The sequence below is a fragment of the Canis aureus genome, chromosome 16 (assembly GCF_053574225.1).
Source record: "Canis aureus isolate CA01 chromosome 16, VMU_Caureus_v.1.0, whole genome shotgun sequence".
NCBI lineage: Eukaryota > Metazoa > Chordata > Mammalia > Carnivora > Canidae > Canis > Canis aureus.
This window is the reverse complement of record NC_135626.1, coordinates 16849336-16871244: the sequence shown is the minus strand read 5'-3', so window position 1 is coordinate 16871244 and position 21909 is coordinate 16849336. Positions and strand designations below refer to the sequence as shown.

General features: G+C 36.7%; 1 protein-coding gene across 1 annotated transcript in view; it reads right to left on the bottom strand.

The window, feature by feature from the left end:
• The window catches only part of BLMH (bleomycin hydrolase), a 48514-nt gene that overhangs the window by 23401 nt on the left and 3204 nt on the right, over window positions 1-21909 (bottom strand). Inside the window, exons 3-7 of the mRNA XM_077851858.1 lie at window positions 21505-21614; window positions 20670-20811; window positions 20005-20093; window positions 18472-18564; window positions 541-696 (exon numbers count right to left, since the gene is read on the bottom strand). Coding sequence (XP_077707984.1) covers window positions 541-696; window positions 18472-18564; window positions 20005-20093; window positions 20670-20811; window positions 21505-21614 — 590 coding nt within the window. The remainder of the gene's footprint in view (window positions 1-540; window positions 697-18471; window positions 18565-20004; window positions 20094-20669; window positions 20812-21504; window positions 21615-21909) is intronic.

The window sequence follows — 21909 nt, the reverse complement described above, 5'->3', positions numbered from 1 at the left end:
TGGCAACACAGCAACCAAGCTGAGTTTCCACTCCTAAAACAAAGCCACTTGTAAGACGGTCGAAATGCCAATAGAGTAAGAGGCTCTGATCATCTTGCTAGTTAGCTGGAGAAGACCTGAAGAGAACAGGAAAAACCTGAAGAGAACAGTGCTTTAAGGACAGCGCTCCTTTCTATGAGAAAGTCCCCAGTGAGGCCCACAGTACAGAGATGCTCGGAACTCATGGTGAGAAACACTTCATCTCCTTTCATTGGCTTGCACCTTAGAATAATTCTGGGACCAAACTGGAGGAGCGTGTGGGAATTAAACTGACCGCTGGCCTTTAGTTAGAAAAGTCTCCGAAGAGGAGCAATGGGGAAAGATGACAGATCCTCAGATGACCAACTTTATCATTACATACATAAAATACCTCAAAGGAAAGGAAAAAAAAGTTTGTTCAGTGTCTAGTTTGATGACCAAGCAAAGAATCTTAGACCTTTCCTTGTAGTCAACAGGTATTTGAAAATAAATAGCCAGTGGCTGCCAGTGCCAGTCTCCAACCTTATTTTCCATATTGAAGAGTGGCTTGACATGTTCCCTGTAAAACTCCAATGGTGTTATGGGACCAATCCTCTGATAATTTTTATCTTTGTCTCGATACTCCCAGGTGAATGTCTCTGGTGGATTACCCAAACAAATGCACACCACTCGGAATATCTGGAAGAAAGGAGAAGGACAAATGAGCAATGGCTGGGGAAAAGCCTTACTTTTTACCTCTTTGCTTTCCTCAAGCTTGGGAAACACTAGAAATTAGCAGCTAAATCAAGCTAGAAGTTTCACAGGAAATCTAATATTGTTCCAGAAATTTGAAGGTTGAGGTCCAGGATTTGATATCAGTTGACTTGTGAGTTCATAAACACTGAACAATACAATTCTGAAATGTTAATATTCAGTACTTAGTATTTGCCCTGCAAATTAAACTTTAGTCAAGAAACCACTCACCACTGATACCCAACAAGACCTGGGTTGCTACTCTGCTGATTATATTTCAAGTGACAAATAATGACACATATCATAAATGGATTTTCTTCCCTTTAGGTATCTAGGTTTTCCTTTGATTGTGACGGGGTCTCCACTCATAGAAAAGGCATTCACTTTTCAGTTGGAGCTTGGAATAACTTTCAAGGGAAGATACCACTTTTTGGGTTGAGACCCTACCAAAGTTTTTAATGATGTCACACCTTCAAGTTAGCATCATTACAATCCAAGGATATATTTTGTATCATTTTCATCTTATAAAAAGACAAAAATAGAGGCATACAGAGATACCTTATAAAAGGTCACAGTATAGAAAGGCTTCTTCTGCTATATCAAATTTGCTGTTATCTTTTTAAAATATAACAAGATCAGCTTCTTCTTCCACCCCACAGTTACTACCCTGATTCAATTTCATCACTTATTACCTGCATTATTTGTACTACACATTTTTTTTTAAGATTTTATTTATTTATTCATGAGAGGCAGAGACACAGGCAGAGGGAGAAGCAGGCTCCATGCAGAGAGCCCAATGTGGGACTCGATCCTAGGACTCTGGGATCACAACCTGAGCCGAAGGCAGACACTTAACCACTGAGCCACCCAAGTGTCCCTGTACTACACATTTGTATACTCCATTACATACAAGAGAAATGGTTCTTATATTTATTTAGCGTGCTTCTTTTGTGCTAGATACTGCATATCCGCTAGGTTCTTTTAATTCTCATAACTCTCTCTTAAGGTATAATCTCCCTTCCCATTTTTCCCTCCTAAAAGATTGAGAGATTAAGTAAACTGCCTAAGGCCACATAGCAAATAAGTGCAAGAACCATGATCTAAATGAAGGTGATACATTGTTTTAAAAAAATATGTATCGCTGTATAAGTACAGGGTTTAAGAAAAGGGAACATTTACTAAATGTCTACTGCATTGTACTATAATCTTTGAATATCACATCTCTGAATCTTTTCAACAAAAGTAGTAGATATTATTCCTATTTTACAGATAAGGAAACCAACATTCAAGGAAATAAATAACTTGACTGAAGTCAGAAAACTAATAAATGGCAGAACTAGGAGTTGAACTCAGATCTGATTTCAGTGGCATTTCCATACCCCCACAAATCAAGCATTTATCACTGTAACTTTCTGGGTTTCAAATAATTTGTCTCCTCCAAAAGACTTCAATTCTTAAGGATAAGGACCAGGTCATGGATGTTTTGTCTCTCCTATAACATCTAGCACTATATTTGATCTAGATATGATAGCTGACCTGAACACTGTTCTAGTCTCCATATCATTAGAGGATGAATAATTTTAGAAGCACTAGTTTCTTCAAGTCATTTCCTATTGAAGATTCCATAATGCTTCCGTATTACCTCCCACAACAAATCTAAACTCTGAAACTTAATTTATTATTCTCACTTTTTTACTAAGACATAACATATTCAGTAGGTATGTAAAGTGGACTAATTTGAAACATACAACTCTATTCAACTTTTCACATACACTTATACTCATATAACTACCATTTAGATTAATATATGAAACATTTCCAGGACTCCTGAGGTTCCCTGGATCCTCTGCAATCAATAACCAACACTTCCCCCAAGGTAAGTGGCATTTTAACTTATATAACCAATGATTAATTTTGTCTTTCTTTAAGTTCATATAAATGGACTCATATAGCACATTCTTTTTTAAATTTAAATTAAATTAATTAACATATAGTGTATTATTAGTTTCAGAGCTAGAGTTCAGTGACTCATCAGTCAGCATATTCTCTTTAGTGTCTGATTCTTTGGTTGACATAATGCCTACGAGTGGGCTTACTAATCCATTCTTCACTGCTCCGTAGTATTCCACTGTGTAAACACATTATGGTTTATCTACTCTCCTGTTCATGAGACATGAGAGTTGTTTGCAGTTTGGGTTAGTATGAATAAAGCTACTATGGACATTTTTATCCAAACAGTTCTCAAAATGGTTGAAGGAACTTATATATTCACCAGTATGAGAGAGAGGAAAAAAAAAAAAAAGTAAGGAAATTTCAATTGTACTTCATTCCTCCTAATACCTGACATTCTATTTTTAATTTTAGCCATTTTGGTGGTTATGTAATTGAATCTCAATGTGGTTTTAATGTGCCTTTCCCAGTTTTTAAAGGCCCCTTGTAACTTCACCAAACATTATTTCCCACCATGGACCCTGCTCTCCAGTCAGACTTGTCTGGGTCTCTTTACTGTCCACTGAATGCACTCAACTCACTATCACCTTCATAATTTTGTTATTTCCTCTGTTCCTGAGATCCCAATCCTACTCCCATACTTTATAGCTCAGTACAGAATACTCTTCCCTCAGAAAGTTTTCAGTTTTCATTAATTATTCCAGCTCACACAAACCATTCTTTGAACACTTCTGGCATAAAATTTTTTTTTAAAGATTTTATTTATTTATTCACGAGAGACAGAGAGACAGAGAGCGAGAGAGAGGCAGAGACACAGGCAGAGGGAGAAGCAGGCTCCATACAGGGAGCCCAACGTGGGACTTGATCCCAGGACTCCAGGATCACGGCCTGGACCGAAAGTGGCGCTAAACCGCTGAGCCACCCGGGCTGCCCCTGGCATAAAAATTTAACATTTGATTCCATAGAGCCATTTATGTTTCTCTAAGGTCTTCCCCACCACTAGACTTAATCAGTACGGACAGGAACTAGGTCTTAGACATATCCCAACAAGCCCTAGAAAAACCACATTAAAACAGTTTTCTTAAATCAAAAGTTCTCTAGCAACTGGCATGAAATTTGAATTCAGTTCAAACTCAGCTTCTGCTCTCTTTAAAAACATTCTGATGGGGATCCCTGGGTGGCGCAGCGGTTTGGAGCCTGCCTTTGGCCCAGGGCGCGATCCTGGAGACCCGGGATCGAATCCCACGTCAGGCTCCTGGTGCATGGAGCCTGCTTCTCCCTCTGCCTATGTCTCTGCCTCTCTCTCTCTCTCTCTCTCTGTGACTATCATTAATAAAAAAAAAAAAAAATCTTAAAAAAAAAACAAACAAACAAACAAAAAAAAACATTCTGATGGTTGAGGCCTTATTCACAGGTATAGACAATATTTTCCTACACTCCAACATCCCAGAACTCGGTAATAGTTAAGTCAAACATGCCAGCTCCAGGCCATTTCTGACAAATGGACCATGGACTCACACCTGTCACAAGCTGATTATACTAGGAAATCATCATCTATCAATTCCATTTATAATTAAGGACATTTCTCGTTTTCCTCCAGTTAAGGGAAGAACAATGGCTCCCAAAATAACACCGGTTTTTTTTTTTTCTCATTTCATCTACTAGAAACTTATACTTTGGAAAATTCTCTGTTAGAATGAAAATCTCTGAACTTTGTCCTTCTAAATTTTAAGAAAAGGTGTACTAAATATGGATACGATTAGGGTAGCCTATCCTATGTTGCAGAGTCATTCCTGGAAGCAGTGGAGCTATTTTATTTTTAAAATAATGTCCTACGGGGATCCCTGGGTGGCGCAGCGGTTTGGCGCCTGCCTTTGGCCCAGGGCGCGATCCCGGAGATCCGGGATCGAATCCCACTTCAGGCTCCCGGTGCATGGAGCCTGCTTCTCCCTCTGCCTGTGTCTCTGCCTCTCTCTCTCTCACTGTGTGCCTATCATGAATAAAAAAAAAAAAAAAAAAAAAAAAAAAATAATGTCCTACGAATTCTATGGGCTCTTTCCATCACTGTGGTCTCAACCTAGGAAGATGACTAACTCAGAGGATGACCTGTGCCATATCCCAAAGGTACCCGAAAAGCAGGCAAAAGCTTAGAGAACAAAACAAAGCTATAGCCTCTAAGAAACACTTCTCTTTCCCCTCCTTCTCCTAGGACCTATTCTACTCTGGAGAACCCTGCTGTCCTTAACCTGAACCCACATTCTTTTTTCACTTTCTAGTCCTTCCCCTTCAGAAATATCTGCTCCTACCTTTGTTCTAGTGAAATCACCAGATAATCTATGCCTCTCCCATCCTCACCCATCACTTTTACTCTGAAAGACCACGTTAAAAGCTTAGTTTTGGGTACTCCTTAGCTGTACTTGAGTGGTTGATTTCAGAAGCCAGAACTTTTTCCAGTTTGACCTTGAGGGAAATTTATTAGATACCCTCGTCCCTATCTGACTTCCTCATCCATCAGGGAACACATTCGTAAGATCTCCTAATGCTTAGTTTGCATTTGTATTTTATCATCAAAACCGAAATTGCTATGTATTTATTTCTCTTCATCATCCCCACTGCATTTCAGGCCTCAAAACACTTGGGAGAGACTGGAACCTGATACCACGGTTCAAATTTATGCTCTGAACCAAAGCTAGAAAACAAGGAACAAGCCTGCTTGTTACATTAGGCCAATGATTAAGGAAAAAGAGATTCTTAATTCATGGGTTATTATAGAAGACAGAGCAGGATTCTACCATCTTAACAGAAGCAGATTAACCAACGGAAGAGGTTATGCTTGCCTTTCATTTTGTTATGTTCTGTTTTCCAAGAGAGAATATTCCTTTACCAGTATTTACTATATGGTCCTTAAACCACCTGTCTCTTAAGGCTGTATCATTCTCAGGTTGGTTTCTACTACTGAAGAGGCAGGGCATCATATGAGCAACTGTAATTGAACTACTCTAACCATGGATGAATGAGTTGTTTGGGATTCACATGGACTAGAAAATCATTTGTATTTGCTCAGCACCAAGGTCACATATGGCAACCGTACGAATCTGTCATGAGGAGGACACTGTCATTGGTAACTATGCTCAAGACAATGACAATGAAAGTGTACAGCTAGAACACGCTTTGATGAGGAAAGTTTTATAAACTTAAATGATGTGTACTTTTTTTTACAGCTTTTATTTTAATTCCAGTTAATGTACAGCATAATAGTAGTTTCAGGTGTACAATATAGTTAATTCAACACTTCCACAGAGTATCCTGTGCTCATCATGACAAGTACACTCCTTAATGCCCATCACCTATTTAACCCATCCTCTTATCCCCTTCCTTCTGGTAACCATCACACTGTTAAATGATGTGTACTATCAACTTAGTATTTGTTACACGTGTATGGCCATATATCAGTGAGACCATTTTGATCAATTCTTAGTCAACCAAGGGTGGTTTATCAAGCTCTGCCAGACAGTGGCCAATAAAAAGGAAAGGCTAGAGCTAAGCCCATTGATATTAAGACAACTAGGTGAATTTGTTTACTTTTAAATACATTTTAAATATAAATACAGATGTTTTACACTATAATTTACATAGTACCTTACTATTTGGCTCTATCTAAAGTAAAAAATGTTAAATCATTTCCTCCTTCTCCCCAAAAATACATTAGTGGAAATTCAAATTTTTGCTATCTAAATGGATTCTATGGTGAATCCTTCTGCAAGATAAATGCTTATGCCCTATTGCATATGTTTTATAAATCTGAAATTTTATTAAAGATGCCTATAATGCATAAATGAAAGTAAGAGTGACATCCTTTTTTCTAGAATTTTAGTAAAACCATAATTTGAGACATGTTGCTTTGTTTTATATTATTTGTTTACCATGATTATAATTATCCAAAGCCATTCACATTCACGTCAGTTTGTAACACTCTGGAAAGAGTACCGGGCTCGAAGCCAACTAAAATCGTTAAATGAGCTCTAACTTAAAAAAATTTTCCAAAGTATAATCTCCAGAGTCCCTGATACTATATCTTCTTGATAAGAGGATCTGCTGTTCTAAAATAACATTCCCTGTTCTCAAAGGTACAAAACTGACAAGAGAGCTTTGGACAGCCAATTCTGCTCTCTGGTGGTCAACCTGGGAGCATCACCTACTTCTCACGAGATACATTTGGCTTTCAGAACAAAAGAAAGATACCAGACATTGAACACAAGTCATTACACACAATTGAATACAGTTAAGACTAAAAGCATATTCCTCAGAATATAAGTACATATGTAAAGCCACAATTAGCCCATTTAGGAAAATATATTTGTGACTTCAATTGAAATTACCCATTCCCCATCCCAGCACTTCCTATCTTTCCTTTATTTTTGTTCATAGCACTTACCTTCTGGCATATTATATTTTTTACTTATTCTATTCATCTCTATTAGAAAGTAAACTATACGAAGGCTGGAATTCCTGTCTGTATTGTTGACTGCTAAATCCCCAATGCCTAGCTGGACAGTATCAGGTATATATGTTAAAAAAAATATTTACTGGATAATTACTCGTAATTGTGATTTTATATTACACTTAGCATCAGAACCAATCCAATAAAAAAGTATTAAAACAGAGTCAAGGGAGTGCATCCAGGGAATATAGGTTTTCCAATATGCTAGAAAGCTGAAGGTAGAAAGATCTATTCCTTAATGTCACCTGGGAACTGAGTCTGCTTTCCTCTGAATTGCCCAACCAAATAATAAGGTGACCCTGCTGATTCTGAATATAGTTTTAAAAATGACAATAAAATAAAATAAAAAATAAAAAAATGACAATAATAACAATAACCTGGAAGAATCCAAAGTTTGTAATTATTCCTTTAAATATAGACTATTAGAGGATATTGTCTTAAAATTGTGATGTGGACCAAATATAAGAGGGCAGGGCAGCAATATGCCAAAAATTGATCTTGGTGAAGGAGTCACTGAGATCCTTCCCTCGCACACTTTGAGGAGTAAAGGGAAGCTCCGCTGCCATATGCCTCATCTATAGCTGCCTCTTGTGGTCAACTGGCTTCTATGATTTTATATCCTTGGCTAATTAAAATTACTGGAAGTTGAAACTAACTTCACAATGTGAATATGAGGACCAACTTGTAATGCATCAAAAAGCTGCAGCTGGGGTCAGAAAGGCAAAAGTCTTATTTCCAGTTTATATTCATTTTGTATTTGTTGCCTATATTATTACCTATTATATTGCCTATAAGTAGGCAGAATGTAAATTATAAAGAAAATTCTGCCTCTCAAGTCTAATTTTATGAAGAAAGGTCTATTGTAATTGGTCTCTAAAAATACTTTTCCCAGAGAGATCTGTTCATTTTCAACGATTTGCTGAAATCTAACATGGTGAATAAAGGAATGGAAAAAGAAAAAAGGACACAGAAAGCATGAAGCACGGAACAGGAAGCAATGGATGTGTGGATCTCAAAGACAAATGATGTGGCTGTGAGTCAATTCCCATACACCTGGCTCAGTGGGAGACCGACGTGGGGGATGGGGGAGTAAAGTGGGGGCAACAGCTGAGCGAATCATGAATCTTTACAAGGGTGAGAGCTTAAAGTCGGCTACAGGCAGACATGGAATGGAGGAAGGGTTACAATGGAAAGGCAGTTCAAAGATAACCTAACAACTTGTAATGGAGTAAAACTAGTGAAGGTAAAAGATTTCAGGGCTTGGAACCACTACAGAAGTGACAGAATCTTGGAATCTTTATTTGTATTTACAAAACTGGGTTGTTGAGAGAGTGTACAATAAAATTTGAAGCACTGTAGAAATACTAGTTGCTACTATTGTTATAAAAGTTACAAAGTTACAGTGCCCTTAAGAAATCATCTGCTCCTGGGGCAGCCCAGGTGGCTCAGCGGTTTAGCACCGCCTTCAGCCCAGAGCCTGATCCTGGGGTCCTGGAATCAAGTCCCTGCACGGAGCCTGCTTCTCCCTCTGCCTGTGTCCCTGCCTCTCTCTCTGTGTCTCTCATGAATAAATAAATAAAATCTTAAAAAAAAAAAATTCATCTGCTCCTTACTGACCAAGGAATTAAGCTCAAAGGTAAATGGACCTATTGATCACAGAGTAGAAAAGTCATACGGACACAAAAATGTAACAGAAAACAGGTGAACTATGAAGAAAGAAAATTCAATGTGGAAGTAAACAAGCTAGTTACAAGAGGGAAGGAGTAGGGACCTTGGTGACTGCTCATGTGCAGAGCAGAGAAGACAGCTCTCTACTGCTTTCTAGTGGAGAATGAAAGAAAGGCAATGATTAAAAACAGAATCAACGGGTGTCTGGGTGTTGCAGTCAGCTAAGCACCCAACTCTTGGTTTCAGCTCAGACTGGTCTCGGGATCCTGGGATCAAGCCCTAAGTTGGGCTCTGCCTGCTTAAGACTCTTTTTCCCTTTCCCTCTCCCAGTCCCAACCCTCTCTAAAATAAATTAATTAAAAAAATAAGATAAAAACACCTACCTGTGGCAGAGGAGATATTTTCTGGAGGCATTACATATATTTTTAGGCAGGGCAAGACATTAAAAAGTATACTTAAAAGCTATGTGCCCTTCTGTGATGTTAAAGGAAATGAGCTCATATAGAGAGCTGATAACTAATAGTCAAATGATGACTTTGAGGATACTTCTAGAGTGGTGTCTGAATCAAAGAAACAGTAAGAAATCTGCATTTCCAGTTCTATCCAGACCTGAATCAGTCTGCATTTTAATAAGATCTCTAGGGAACTGGTAAGCACATTAAAGTTTGAAAGCACTACTTTAGACCACATCTGTTCTTTCCCTTCTCTAAAATCTTAGTATTTATTATTTTTCTCATTTGCATTTGCTAGCCCTTTCCACACACGGGTTCCCTCACACTCCCTAACTGCCAAAAGACCTTCTTTCATATCTGCAAGCTCTCCACCTCAAGCTACCATGACATCACCAGATTCTTCCCTTTTACCTGTCCCTTCCATATTAGCAAGTCCTGACAACTTCACTTCAGAAATACACTCCAAAATGTATTTACTTCTCTCTATCCTCACTGTCACCAGCCTGGTCCAAATCACTATAACCTCTCATTACATAACCACTAGAGCCCTCTAACTCACCTCCCTACTTTCTCTCTCTGCTTTACTATCCATTCTCAAAACACTCAGAGGGATTTTTTCTTTTTTTAATACTGTCATAGTTACCTCACTACCATGGCTTGCAGGCCACATGTAAGCCAATTCTCCTTTCCTCTACAAGACCCATTCCAACCATTTTCACCTTCTTTCCAAGCCAAGCCACACTGTCTTCTTTTGTTCTTCAAAATACTAAGCTTTCTCCCATCTTATAGTTTTTGTACTTACTGTCCCCTGTGTCTGGTATGCTCTGTATCCACATCTCTCATGGGTGGTCTTCCTGTTTGTCATGTCTTAGCTCAAATTTGACCACAGAAAGGCTTTTCCTGACCACCTCAACAATCATCATATTATTTGTTCTTCAAAGTATGTGTATCGCATTAGATAGTTTCTTGGTTCATTTACTGTGTATTGTGTGTCTCCCTCCACCAGAACGTAAAGTCCATGAGAGCAGGGACCATGTCTGTCTTGGTCATCACTGTAATCCTAGTGCTTAGATATGATTAATATTTAGTAGGCATTCCATTAATACTTAATGAGTATCAACTTTTTTCCTTCTCTTCATTGCCAAGCTTCTTGAAACTGCCTTTCTTTTCTTGCGTGGTCTGACTCCTCTCCATCTAGCTCCTTCCCTTCTCCTTTCTGCTGACTTTTCCTGACACACCCCTATTCAGGAAATCAGCAGCCTTTTCTCAGTCCTCATTATTATCTGACCTATCTGCAACATCTGACACTGATGACCAATGCCTACATCACAACATAGTTCTGGCACTCACTTTTATAGAAATGGGTATTTTCCAGAATTCTTTACTCACATCTGTTCTATTCCCCTGGAGGAAGCAAGATGGAATCATTCACATCAAGCAGTGACTTATGTTAAGCAGTGACATAAGCAGCTAAGGGTGTTGCAGTGGTTAAGACCAGATATTGCCAAAACCAGCAAAGGCTGACAACCAGAACTGATAGCACAATCAGAGGAAGCCTGCAAAAGGCTCACAGCTGATTAACTCTAAAAATGGGAGGGTTTTTGCAGCAAACTGTCAGACCCTACAACAGATGTTGACCCTTTCACAACTGACCAAATCAAAAAGGCAACTGCCACCAAAGCTCTGCCTGACTCATCTCTGAACAGATTCTCCACTGCTTGAACATAACAAGTAGCACATGTCTAGAGGTGACCCTATCCAGGCCAAGGCCCCAACTGACTTTGCATTTGTTAACTTCTTACCCTTGCTGTATCTTGTCTGCTGTATGACTTTGTGTTGCACTTTCCTTTGTGTGATGTGTATGAAGCCAAGTTAAACATACAGTCAATGAATTTGGAATCCTGAACCTCCTTTACAATTATTTTAACCCTGCTTTATGACTGAATAAAGTTGACAACGTAGAAAGACACAACTTACATGTGTGTCTTCATAACATGCTCAAAAATACCTTCTATTCTCCCTCAGGGATTTGAATCATTCCCAAAACTTTAGCCATTTGTACTATCATCATTATCACTTGATCATTCTCTTTCCTGAGCTCCAGAATTGATTCCATATGCTTGAAAACCATCTCCAACTGGACAGTGAGTGCCTTGGGACTAGGCACTTTAAAGCCAATTATTTTTCCTCTTCACAGGTCTCTGAAAATAGTTTCTCTGACTTGTGTGAACCACAAAAGCATTCTCCCAGATTAACTGTATTCTTTAAAAAATTTTTTTAATTTGAAAAAATATATATTTTTTTAAATTTGAATATAGTTGACATACAATGTTACTTTAGTTTCGGTTGTAAAACAGTGATTCAATACCTCTATACATTAGGCTACACTCATCTCAAATGTAGCTACCGTCTGTTACCATATATCATTATTACATTACCATTGACTATATTTCCTACTCTGTACTTTTTATTCTCATGACTTATTCATTCTATAACTGGAAGTCTGTACCTCCCATTCCCCTTCATCCATTTTGCCCACCCCTCCAACCTCCTTCTGTATGGCGAACATCAGTTTGTTGTCTGTATTTTTGGTCTGATTCTGTTTCCTGTTTGTGTTTATTCATTTCCTTAAAATTATATATATATTTTTAAGATTTTACTTATTTATTTATGAGAGACACGGAGAGAGAGAGGCAGAGATACAGGCAGAGGGAGAAGCAGGATCCATGCAGGGAGCCTGACGTGGGACTCAATCCCAGGACTCCAGGATCATGCCCTGGGCCTAAGGCAGGCGCTAAACCACTGAGCTACCCAGGGATCCCCTCCTTAACATTATTTTTAATGATGAATTCTTGGCAGATAAGCTGCCAAGTTATACAGATTCTCCTCAATTTCTCCACTCTTTTCCATTTCTCTGGTCACTACCCTTGTTCAGGCCAAATTAGTACCACCTGAACTGCTACAACTTCATAACTAGTCTCCCTAACTCTCCTCCTTCCAACTTCACCTAATTAATCTCCTAAAGTCCAGCTTTATTTCACATCACTCTTCAAAAATCTTCCTAACGTCTCATTTCCTACTAAATTAAATTCTCATCCTAGTATTCAAAACTCCTATGATATTATATCTAATTCTAACTTTCCACATTATTCTAGCTTCAAACTTCAATGTGCCTCAGGATCACTAATTTAATGCAGATTATACGGATCATCTCCAGAGATTCAGATTCAGTGTATTTGCAGTGGGACTCTGAAATATGCATTTTTTGACAAACTTCTGATCATTCTAATGCAGACTTCAGACTACTTTTTGAGAAATACCATTCTAGCTCTGCCCTAAGATTCTAAGTAAACTACCCTACTCACTGCTCACCAAATCTGCCTTGAGTATACCAAGAATGCTTTTTACTCCAAATTCACTTCATTCAAAGCACATCTCAAATGCAACTTTCTCCAGGAAGTCTTTCTTGATCACCAAGTAAACTGTAGCAATTCTATCATTGTAGTTCAATATGCTTGCATATCTCTCAAGACATTTACTTCACTTTGTATTACTTATTTTATTTCCCTATTAAATGTAAGTTACTTTACATGTATTATCTGCAACTCTTGTCATATAACAGGCACTGAGAAATATTTGACTGCATGCTATGGAGGTCCAGAATGCTTCATACAGTATGCCTCCTGAGTGCTATCATCAGAAATAGAACCTTGGGCTGGATGGATCCAAGTCTGACTCAGTAAGCAATTTTGAACATTCTTTCAAGTCAAGAGTTAGAAGGATAAAAGTTTTTCATCTACTGTGAGAAGGAAACATGTTCCTGGGCTTTTGTCTTTCTTTTAACAGCATCCATTAATTATGATAGAAGACATACAAGTTTATTTTCAAAAAAACTTCTGATCCTCAATGAGCTAAAAAGAAAAATGTGACTTCAGATTCAATGAAGACATTTAAATGATAGTTTACAAAGTTAAGGAATAAAGATCTTCATTATATTTGGTTTTCAAGACAGATAATGATGTAAAATGTATTTAGGGTTGTAAGCAAACATGAAAACACAATTTATCTCCATTTTAACTAAGGATTTTGTATTGTTTGGAGATGTGAAATTTTCACTTCTGAAGTAATTCAGTCAACTAACTTTTAGCTCCAGAATACTTAAAAGAGGCTACCTAAATTTAAATATTTAATTCCTATTACTCAAGAATTTTAACTATTAAAGAGAGTCTTTGGTTGAAGTACTTATTAGTTTTCCTATTATATATCTCTTTAGTAAAAAAGGAAACATAATATGTGAACATTATCTATTCCCTTTAAGAACCTTTAAGAATTAACCTGAGGTTAGTTCCTTATTCAGTGTCAGAGATGTCCTCTAAGGCTATCAAAAAAATAATTCTCTCTTCTCTTCCAGAATCCAAAAGAGATAATCACACTAGAAAATGTTACTTCTTTGCAACAGTTGATCTTAACCAGACATCTGAGAAGCTTTTAATAGACTTCTTTTTGAGAAATACCATTCTAGCTCTGCCCTAAGATTCTAAGTAAACTACCCTACTCACTGTTCACCAAATCTTTAATAGTATAGATGCCTTAATTATACCAATGCCAAAACAGGAAAACAGAGAAGAATGAGATGGGACTAGCCTCACAAATATTACATTATAAGTAGCTTCAGCAAGTAAAATAGAGTTATTGGCAAATGAATAAACAAACTGATAGAACAGAACTGAAAGCCCAGAGGCTTTAGAATGATAAAAATGGCATCAAATTAAGGGGCAGAGAGAGGATAAAAGGAAAAATGTGTGTAAACCAGGTAGTCTCTCGGGGGGAAAAAAGTTAGATCTATACCTTATACCCTATGCCAGGATAAATTCTAAGTGGATTAGAGATTCAAATACAAAAATAAAAACCCTGCAAGCATTAGAAGAAAAATGGAAGAATTCTTTCATAATTAGAGAAAAGCCTTTCTAATTAAAAACCATAGTTTTCAAATTTGATCATATATAAGTAAAATATGCTGCACAGAAAAAAACATAAACAATAAACTATGAAAAAAATTGCAATATATCAAAGAGGGCTAAGGTAAAGAGTACCTAGAAATTATAAAAGAAAAACAAGCTAAAGATATGAATAGTTCACAGAAATGATGCTCAGCACCACTCAAAGAAAGAAAAATATAAGTTTAAACTACAATGAGATACTTTATCTATCAGATTATCAACTCTTTACCTATCAGACTGGTAAGTATCCAGTTGTTTGATAAATATATTGCCTTGATAAAACTAATGGGAAATAGGTTCTATCAGATATTGCTGATGAGAGTATAAAATGGTATAGTCCCCAAAGAGGATAATTTGGCATTACATATTAAAATTACAAATGAGTATTTTTCTCTGACCCAAAAATCCTACTTCTTGGGGCACCTGGTTGACTCAGGTGGTAGAGCATGCCCACTCTTGATCTCAAGGTCATGAGTTCAAGCCCACATTAAGTAAAGTTTACTTTTACAAAAAATTCTACTTTGAGGCAGCTCAGTCGGTTAAGTTCCTGACTCTTGATCTCAGCTCAGGTCTTGATCTCAGGGTTGTTAAGTTCCAATTCTGCACTGGGCTCTATGCTGGGGATGGAACCTACTTATTGAAAAAAAAAAAAATTCTACTTCTAGAAACGTAACCTACACATATACAAGCATGTATGCAAAATGATGCATGTACAACATTATTTACAATATTTTTAATAGAAGCTTGAAAACAATGTCCATTACTAAGGACCAAATAAATCAATTATGGTACACTTATATTCAATAGACATAGATACATTAATACATATTAAGTTAAACAAAAGGATGTGCAGAACAATATAAGTACAATACTAACATCTCTGCAAAAAAAAGGAGGAAAATAATATAAATTCATATTGGATTGTGAAGAAAAAAGGTTTCTGAAAGGATAACTAACAACTAATATAAGAACAGAAACTAATAAAACTGGTTGCAGGGGTGTATGGGAACTAGAAGGATGGAGAACAGAATGGGAAGAAGACTTCTCACTATATACCTTTTTATATTCTTGATATTTAGAAAATGCTTTTTATTCAAAGATGTATTTAATATAAAAAAAAAAAGAACATAATTAGGCTCCAGTCTCAGGGAAACTGATCTTGCATGTCTGGAGCAAGCCTAGGCCTATATTCTATTTTTAAGAGCTGAGAGCCACTGCTACAGAATTTCTTAAGCAAACCACAATGGCTTCCTATCTCTTTTATGGGATTGATATTATTTCTACTCCTTGTTTCATGTTCTGCTTTTAAGAGAGTTTTGAAAGAATACATTAATAATCCTAAAATCTGGGAGTAAAAAAAAAAAAAAGGGTAGATACACTGAGAAAACTTGTAACAGAGGTGACTACATGTTTCCAAAATGGAGCTGTCTGGTCTGTCATCACAACAAGCAACCTGCACTTCTCTAAATAATGCCTTTAGTACAAACACATTTCATTCAAAGCTATCTGAGCTTCACAGCTGTTGATTTTGATGTGCTTAAAAGGCTAGGCAAATCATAGGTACTAATTTGTGGTTTTTAAAACCTTAGTTAGACTCTTCCATTACCAAAGAGTCAGGATCAATAAAGATGGGTTTGAGAGACTGTAAAAATCTAAAGACCTACCACACAGAATTCTGTAGTCAACAATTTAGGTAGAATCATTAGGTAAATAATCTTATAAAACATCCATACTCAGGACTTAATAAGGTTAAATTTTATTATTTTTTCTGAAGTAGGAGCAGGGAAGGAAATATATGTGAAATATATCTGCCCTAATTCTTACCAGCCAATCCCAGATCTTACGTACATCATTTGAAAGATCATTAAAGCAAACTAAAGCCAACAGGATGCTTATTATTGGCAACAAATATTATCTAAGCCTTTTTCCATAACTGTTTACAGAATTTTCATCCTTATTACATCCTACCATTTTACTTCATCATAAATGAAGGCAAATTATGCAGGAAATATGGTCTCAACGAGAGAGCATTCCAAGTCAGAAGGAAGAGAAGACTTACTAGACAACTGCCATGTATGTGCCAGGCACCATGACTTGCATTCTTATATTTAATTCCTTATTTGATCCCCTCAAAAATCCAATGAGGAATATATTTTAAATCCCAAACTGAACTCAGACAGGTTAAGAATATTACCCCAAATCTGGGACACCTGGGTGGCTCAGTGGTTGAGTGTCTGCCTTTGACTCAGGGCATGATCCCAGAGTTCTGGGATCGAGTTCCACATCAGGCTCCTTGCATGCCTGCTTCTCCTCCCTCTGCCTATGTCTCTGCCTCTCTTTCTCTGTCTTTCATGAATAAATAAATAAAATCTTTAAAAATATATATATATTACCCAAGTCAAAGAGCTATAAGTGGTAAAGCTCAAACTATAATCCATATCTAACTGCAAAGATTATTTTTTCTACTATACTTAGATACTTCTCTAAAATAGGAATCCTTAAATGAGGTAAGTATGAAATAATTTAAATGCTTTTGACAAAATGAAACCAATGAATATTTAAGAAACAGGGTCACCTGAGTGGCTCAGGCAGTAAAGTGTCCAATTCTTTTTTTTTTTTTTTTTTTTAAAGTGTCCAATTCTTGGTTTCAGCTCAGGTCATGATCTCAGGGTTGTGAGACTGAGCCCTACATCAGGCTCCGCACTCAGCAGGGAGTCTGCTTGAGATTCTTTTTCTCCCTCTCTCTCTCAAATAAATAAATAAATCTTAAAAAAGAAAGAAAGAAAGAAAAAGCAAGCAAGCAAGCGAGCTACCGTGTTAAGCACTGGGCTAGACACATTACACTTGAACAGACTTGAGAGCTTAAGGAACTCTGTCTCTGATCACATATCTGTTAAATAATGAGAAGATTAGAACTCAGACAGTCTGACTCCAGAGACCATGCTTTCAACTATACTTTACTGGCTCTCTAAAATTCAAAGGAAAACATGAGTGAAGCACTAGCTTTGTCCAAAGCAGTGAAAAAATTAGATCATTTTAACTCTATACAAATAGTTTTGAAAGGAAACAGCTGACTGATTCCTAGTAACGGCCCACTGGATGAAAAAGGGAAACGCTTTTCTTTTTTCAAAGTAATTCATACTTTTACACAGTCATCTGTATTATGGATGGTCTTTTTTTTTTTTAATTTTATTGATCTTTTTGAGAGAGAGCACACAAAGGGAGAGGGAGAAGCAGACTCCCCACTGAGCAGAGAACCCAACACAGAGCTTAATCCCAGGACCTTGAGATTATGACCTGAGTTGAAGGTAGATGCTTAACCAATTTTGCCACCCAGGCACCCCTGTATTATGGATAGTCTTAAGTAATAAAGATTAACTGCATATATAATAAATACTACCACATAAAATTTGCTTAATGCTTTTTATGTTTTCCAAAATATTTTTACATGTTATTTTAACTAAAATAACCATCAACAGCTTCCCATCTTTATTCCTACAAAATAAAGCCAAAAGTCCTGGCAACTACCTAATATCCCTCACAGCTCTGCCTTTCTAGCTTTATTTGCTACCAATCACACACAAGATGTTTTGTTTCAGCTACTCTATTCTCTGAGGATTCTGCCTTTGTTCATGCCCCTGTACATGCAATTCCCTTTGTCTGGAATGGCCTTCCCAATTACCCGTCTGATAAACTCCTATTGCTATTTCAAGAGCTGGTTCAAATACCTTTCCCACAAAACCTTCAGCTCACTGAATTAGTTACTCCCTCCTCTAAGACCACCAAATCCTTTTTTCACACCTGTGGCATAGGATTTACCATATCTCTTCCAAGATACATACTCTTGGAAGAGATTGAACTCTGTAGAGCTGTCTTTCTCTCTTTTGTATCCCTAGTGCCTTAAGGTCCTAGTGGGTAATCAATACTTATGAAATGAATAAAAGAATAAATTATATAAAACACTAAATTGAGAATTAGAAGATGAAAGTATAAGTCCCATACTAAAATGCAATGTATACCTCAGTTTTTTCAGCTGTAATTTTCAATTCAATTCTATACTTACTGCAATGACTATGCTTAATTATTTTAACAGTTGGAAATATCCTGAGAGCTTTTTAAAACAGTCACCAAAAATCCCAATTGTTATTACCTCCTCCATCATGACATCTTGTGTGGCTGAGATTTCTCCTTTGGTCGCTCCACTATGTACCAGGTTCCGTAGTCGTATACAGAATTCTCTCATCTATGACAGAAACTTATTCAGTACTCCAAATAGTTAACCAAACTTCAACTATAAATGAGCCTAGCAGACCAGTGCTAGTTCTTTTGAAGTATAACTAGGCCAAGACCCAGGGCAAAGTTCATAAAAACATATATGTTTTCCCCAACCAGTCCACTTAAACACATAGTTAAAAACTTTCCGTAAAGGGAAAAAAGGGATTATTCCCAAAGAATTCTATGTGGAACTGCTACTGCTTTGAAACTGATGATATGCTCTGTGACAGTCTGTACCTGGGTATGAGGAAAATGTCTGATCCCATAATGCCTATCACCCTTAGGAAAAGCAGGAGACTTAAGTTGATTATGCTACTAAGTCATTCTAGTAGATTTTTATTTAGAATTTTACTGGTTATTCACTTTTTCTCTGCCAAATCTCTTTAACAATGGCTATGCCCACCACCCCCCCCAATAGTTTTCATTTTTTGTTTTCAATTTTGAAAGGACCTAAGATAAAGGTGAGTCTTAAATCTAACCACCGTGCTAAAAAGGATCTTGCTCTCCTCTAAAATGAAATCCAATAATATGTTATTAAAGATCTTTTAACCTGTGGATAAGAATTCTGAGTTTCCTGAGTGGAAAATAACCTATCTCTAATATTGGGGAAACACATGTATAGTTTATTTTAAAATGTAATCTTTCTCCCAGTGGTGACAAATCCAATTTCAGCCTCATAGATCAAGAGGACAGATTCTGGCAACTCCCAGTTCTCAAAAAAGATGTCTGGCTGGTAGAACAGCATCCCTTTAAGACTTATACTTATAACCTCCTGGGGGTGCCTGGCTGGCTCAGTCAGTAGAGAATGCAACTCTTGATCTTGGGTTCATGAGTCCAAGCCCCACGTTGTGTGTAGAGTTTAATATAAAAATTATACATATATTTCCCGCCTTGGGAAAATGGGTTATGTAGAGAAAGAGAATGATTCATTAAAATAACTGAAGCAATGAAAAGCAGTTCAATGACTACATCAAACGTTTAGTGGGTGGATAAACTACACTGATGTGGTTCGGGGTCACCTCAGAACTCTACATACTCTTTAAGAAAGTCTCACAAATAGTTCTCTCTGGTTTTACTAGAACATAAAGCTTTCCCAGCCCACTCCCACTAGAACCCAGCGGGCTTATAGCCCATATTAAGCATGAGACTTTTCTTTCCTCAGTACCTATAAGAAAACATTTAAATCAATAGAAATAAAAGTAGAAGGTTTTTAGAAAGAAAAGAAAAACTCCAGTCTCAATTATTTTTATAGTTAATATGTAGCTACATTGCCTTTGATAGACACTGAGCAGCTACCTTGTACATAGACTGTGTATACTGAAATGCCCAGGAATCCCCATGGAAAATCAGTTAAGAGTTTTAAGGTAAGTACACTAAATTCAATCCCACCCTGCTCCATATGTTGCACCTTGTGATTCAGAATATCATTCATCCTTCTGGTTGCCTCTGTTGTGTAAGATTCAGGGAAGCACTTCTTAGGGACAACACCATATTTTTCTAAAAGAAAACAAAGTTTAGTGATCGATAAGGTAAAATAAACTTCAACACTAAAAACTGGGGCAAAAATAGCTTTTTGTTTTAAAGAATAGGCCGTATTTTTCTGGCCTAAATCAGAAAACTTAACAACCTTATGCTTCATATTAATAAACAGATCATTTAATCTGGATATTTATCAATATATCTAAAAATGAATTGTTCTTTTGATCTATCATACTTTGTAAAGTGCTCAGCATGATGAGGTTTTTCCAAAAGGCACTACTTTTTTGATTGAGGATATTTTCAAATAGTTGCAGTTTCAATATGTTTCTTGATTATATCAATGGACAAGAAATAAGCTTTTTCACAGAAAGTTAGTTCTACTTAATACAACCAACTCATCACAGTACCTATCTCCTTACCTCTTATTTAAGAAAGGTGAGAGTGTGAGATAAAAGTTCTTAGAGTTAACTGTATACCCTTCTGGGAGACTAATTCTATTCTACTCCGTACATAACCCACAAAGAAATGGCCATGCCCAATCATAGACTCTTGTTTGACCACACTATTTCAGTTCCATTAGAGAAATGCTCTTACCAACAATATTGACAAGCATATCCCACTGTCCGCCATCATTTGCGGGATTCATAAGCAAATACTGCACCAGCCTACCATCCTCAGGCTCCTTTTTCTGGGCTGTGTCCACAAAAGCATTTAAGAAGAAATAACAACGTTCAACCTAGAACAAGAGAAGTTAAATAAAATTAAAGGAAAAAAAGAACTAATACTTTTATAGGCATTAGCAACACAATAGGAATCTTGGGCCTAGCATAGACCCACCATAGTAGGTATTTTTAAACTAAAGTTGGTAATTAAATACGAATATCTGGCTTCATAAGAATATTTATTTTCTTCTTATAGCTCTACAGATACATTCCAATAGTTTATCCAAAACAATGCATTGCTTTATTTTGAAACAAAATCTGATATTTAGAGTCTTAATCAGTAAACCCCTCATGAACACATCTAATGAGCACATTTTAAAAATTAAAAAACAAATAAAATTATTTACTGTTTTTCAAATAACCAGTACCCAGAGATGGGAAATTTGGTCTTAGAAAGACCAAATAACCTAAATAAAGATGGTAAAAGGAGAAATCATTAAAAACAAAACAAAAAATTTTAAATAAGAAACAAAGAAACAGTAGGGTGAGTAAGTAGACTTACTATTTCATTGTAAAAAGTAGCCTCCTACCAACCAAAAGCAATTCTGCCTTTGAAGAGAATCAACCTTTGATACTTTGAAAATCAGAATAAGTGATGTCCCATCTATAATGGAAGGCAAACTACAACTGGAAAAGCAAGAAATGAAGGGATATTCCCTACCAACGTTGATACTAAAACAAAGAGTCTTGCAAGATCAGTCCCCTACCTTGTCCCAGAAAAAGAGGTAAGATTGACTAAACTCAAATTCTTCAATATTTAATTTTTTCATGAATGGAAGTCTCATAACATTCAGACAAGAAAAGATCCAGCATCGCCCTGAAACAAGAAAGCAAACCAAGAAATTAGAATTAGTGTTCACATAGATTACATTGTTCTATCTCTGTTTCCCAAAACTGAATGCATGACAAGATCTTGAACAATTTAAAACTAAATTAGAAAGAACAAAATAGGAAAGGTAAATTAGTATTTGAAATATATATGCAAAGACTTAATATCCTTAACATATGGAAAAAACTCTTTATATATCATTTAAAGAATCGAATACAAATCACCTAAGAAAATCACATTAGAAAAAGAAATACTGGGCAGCCCCTGTGGCGCAGCGGTTTAA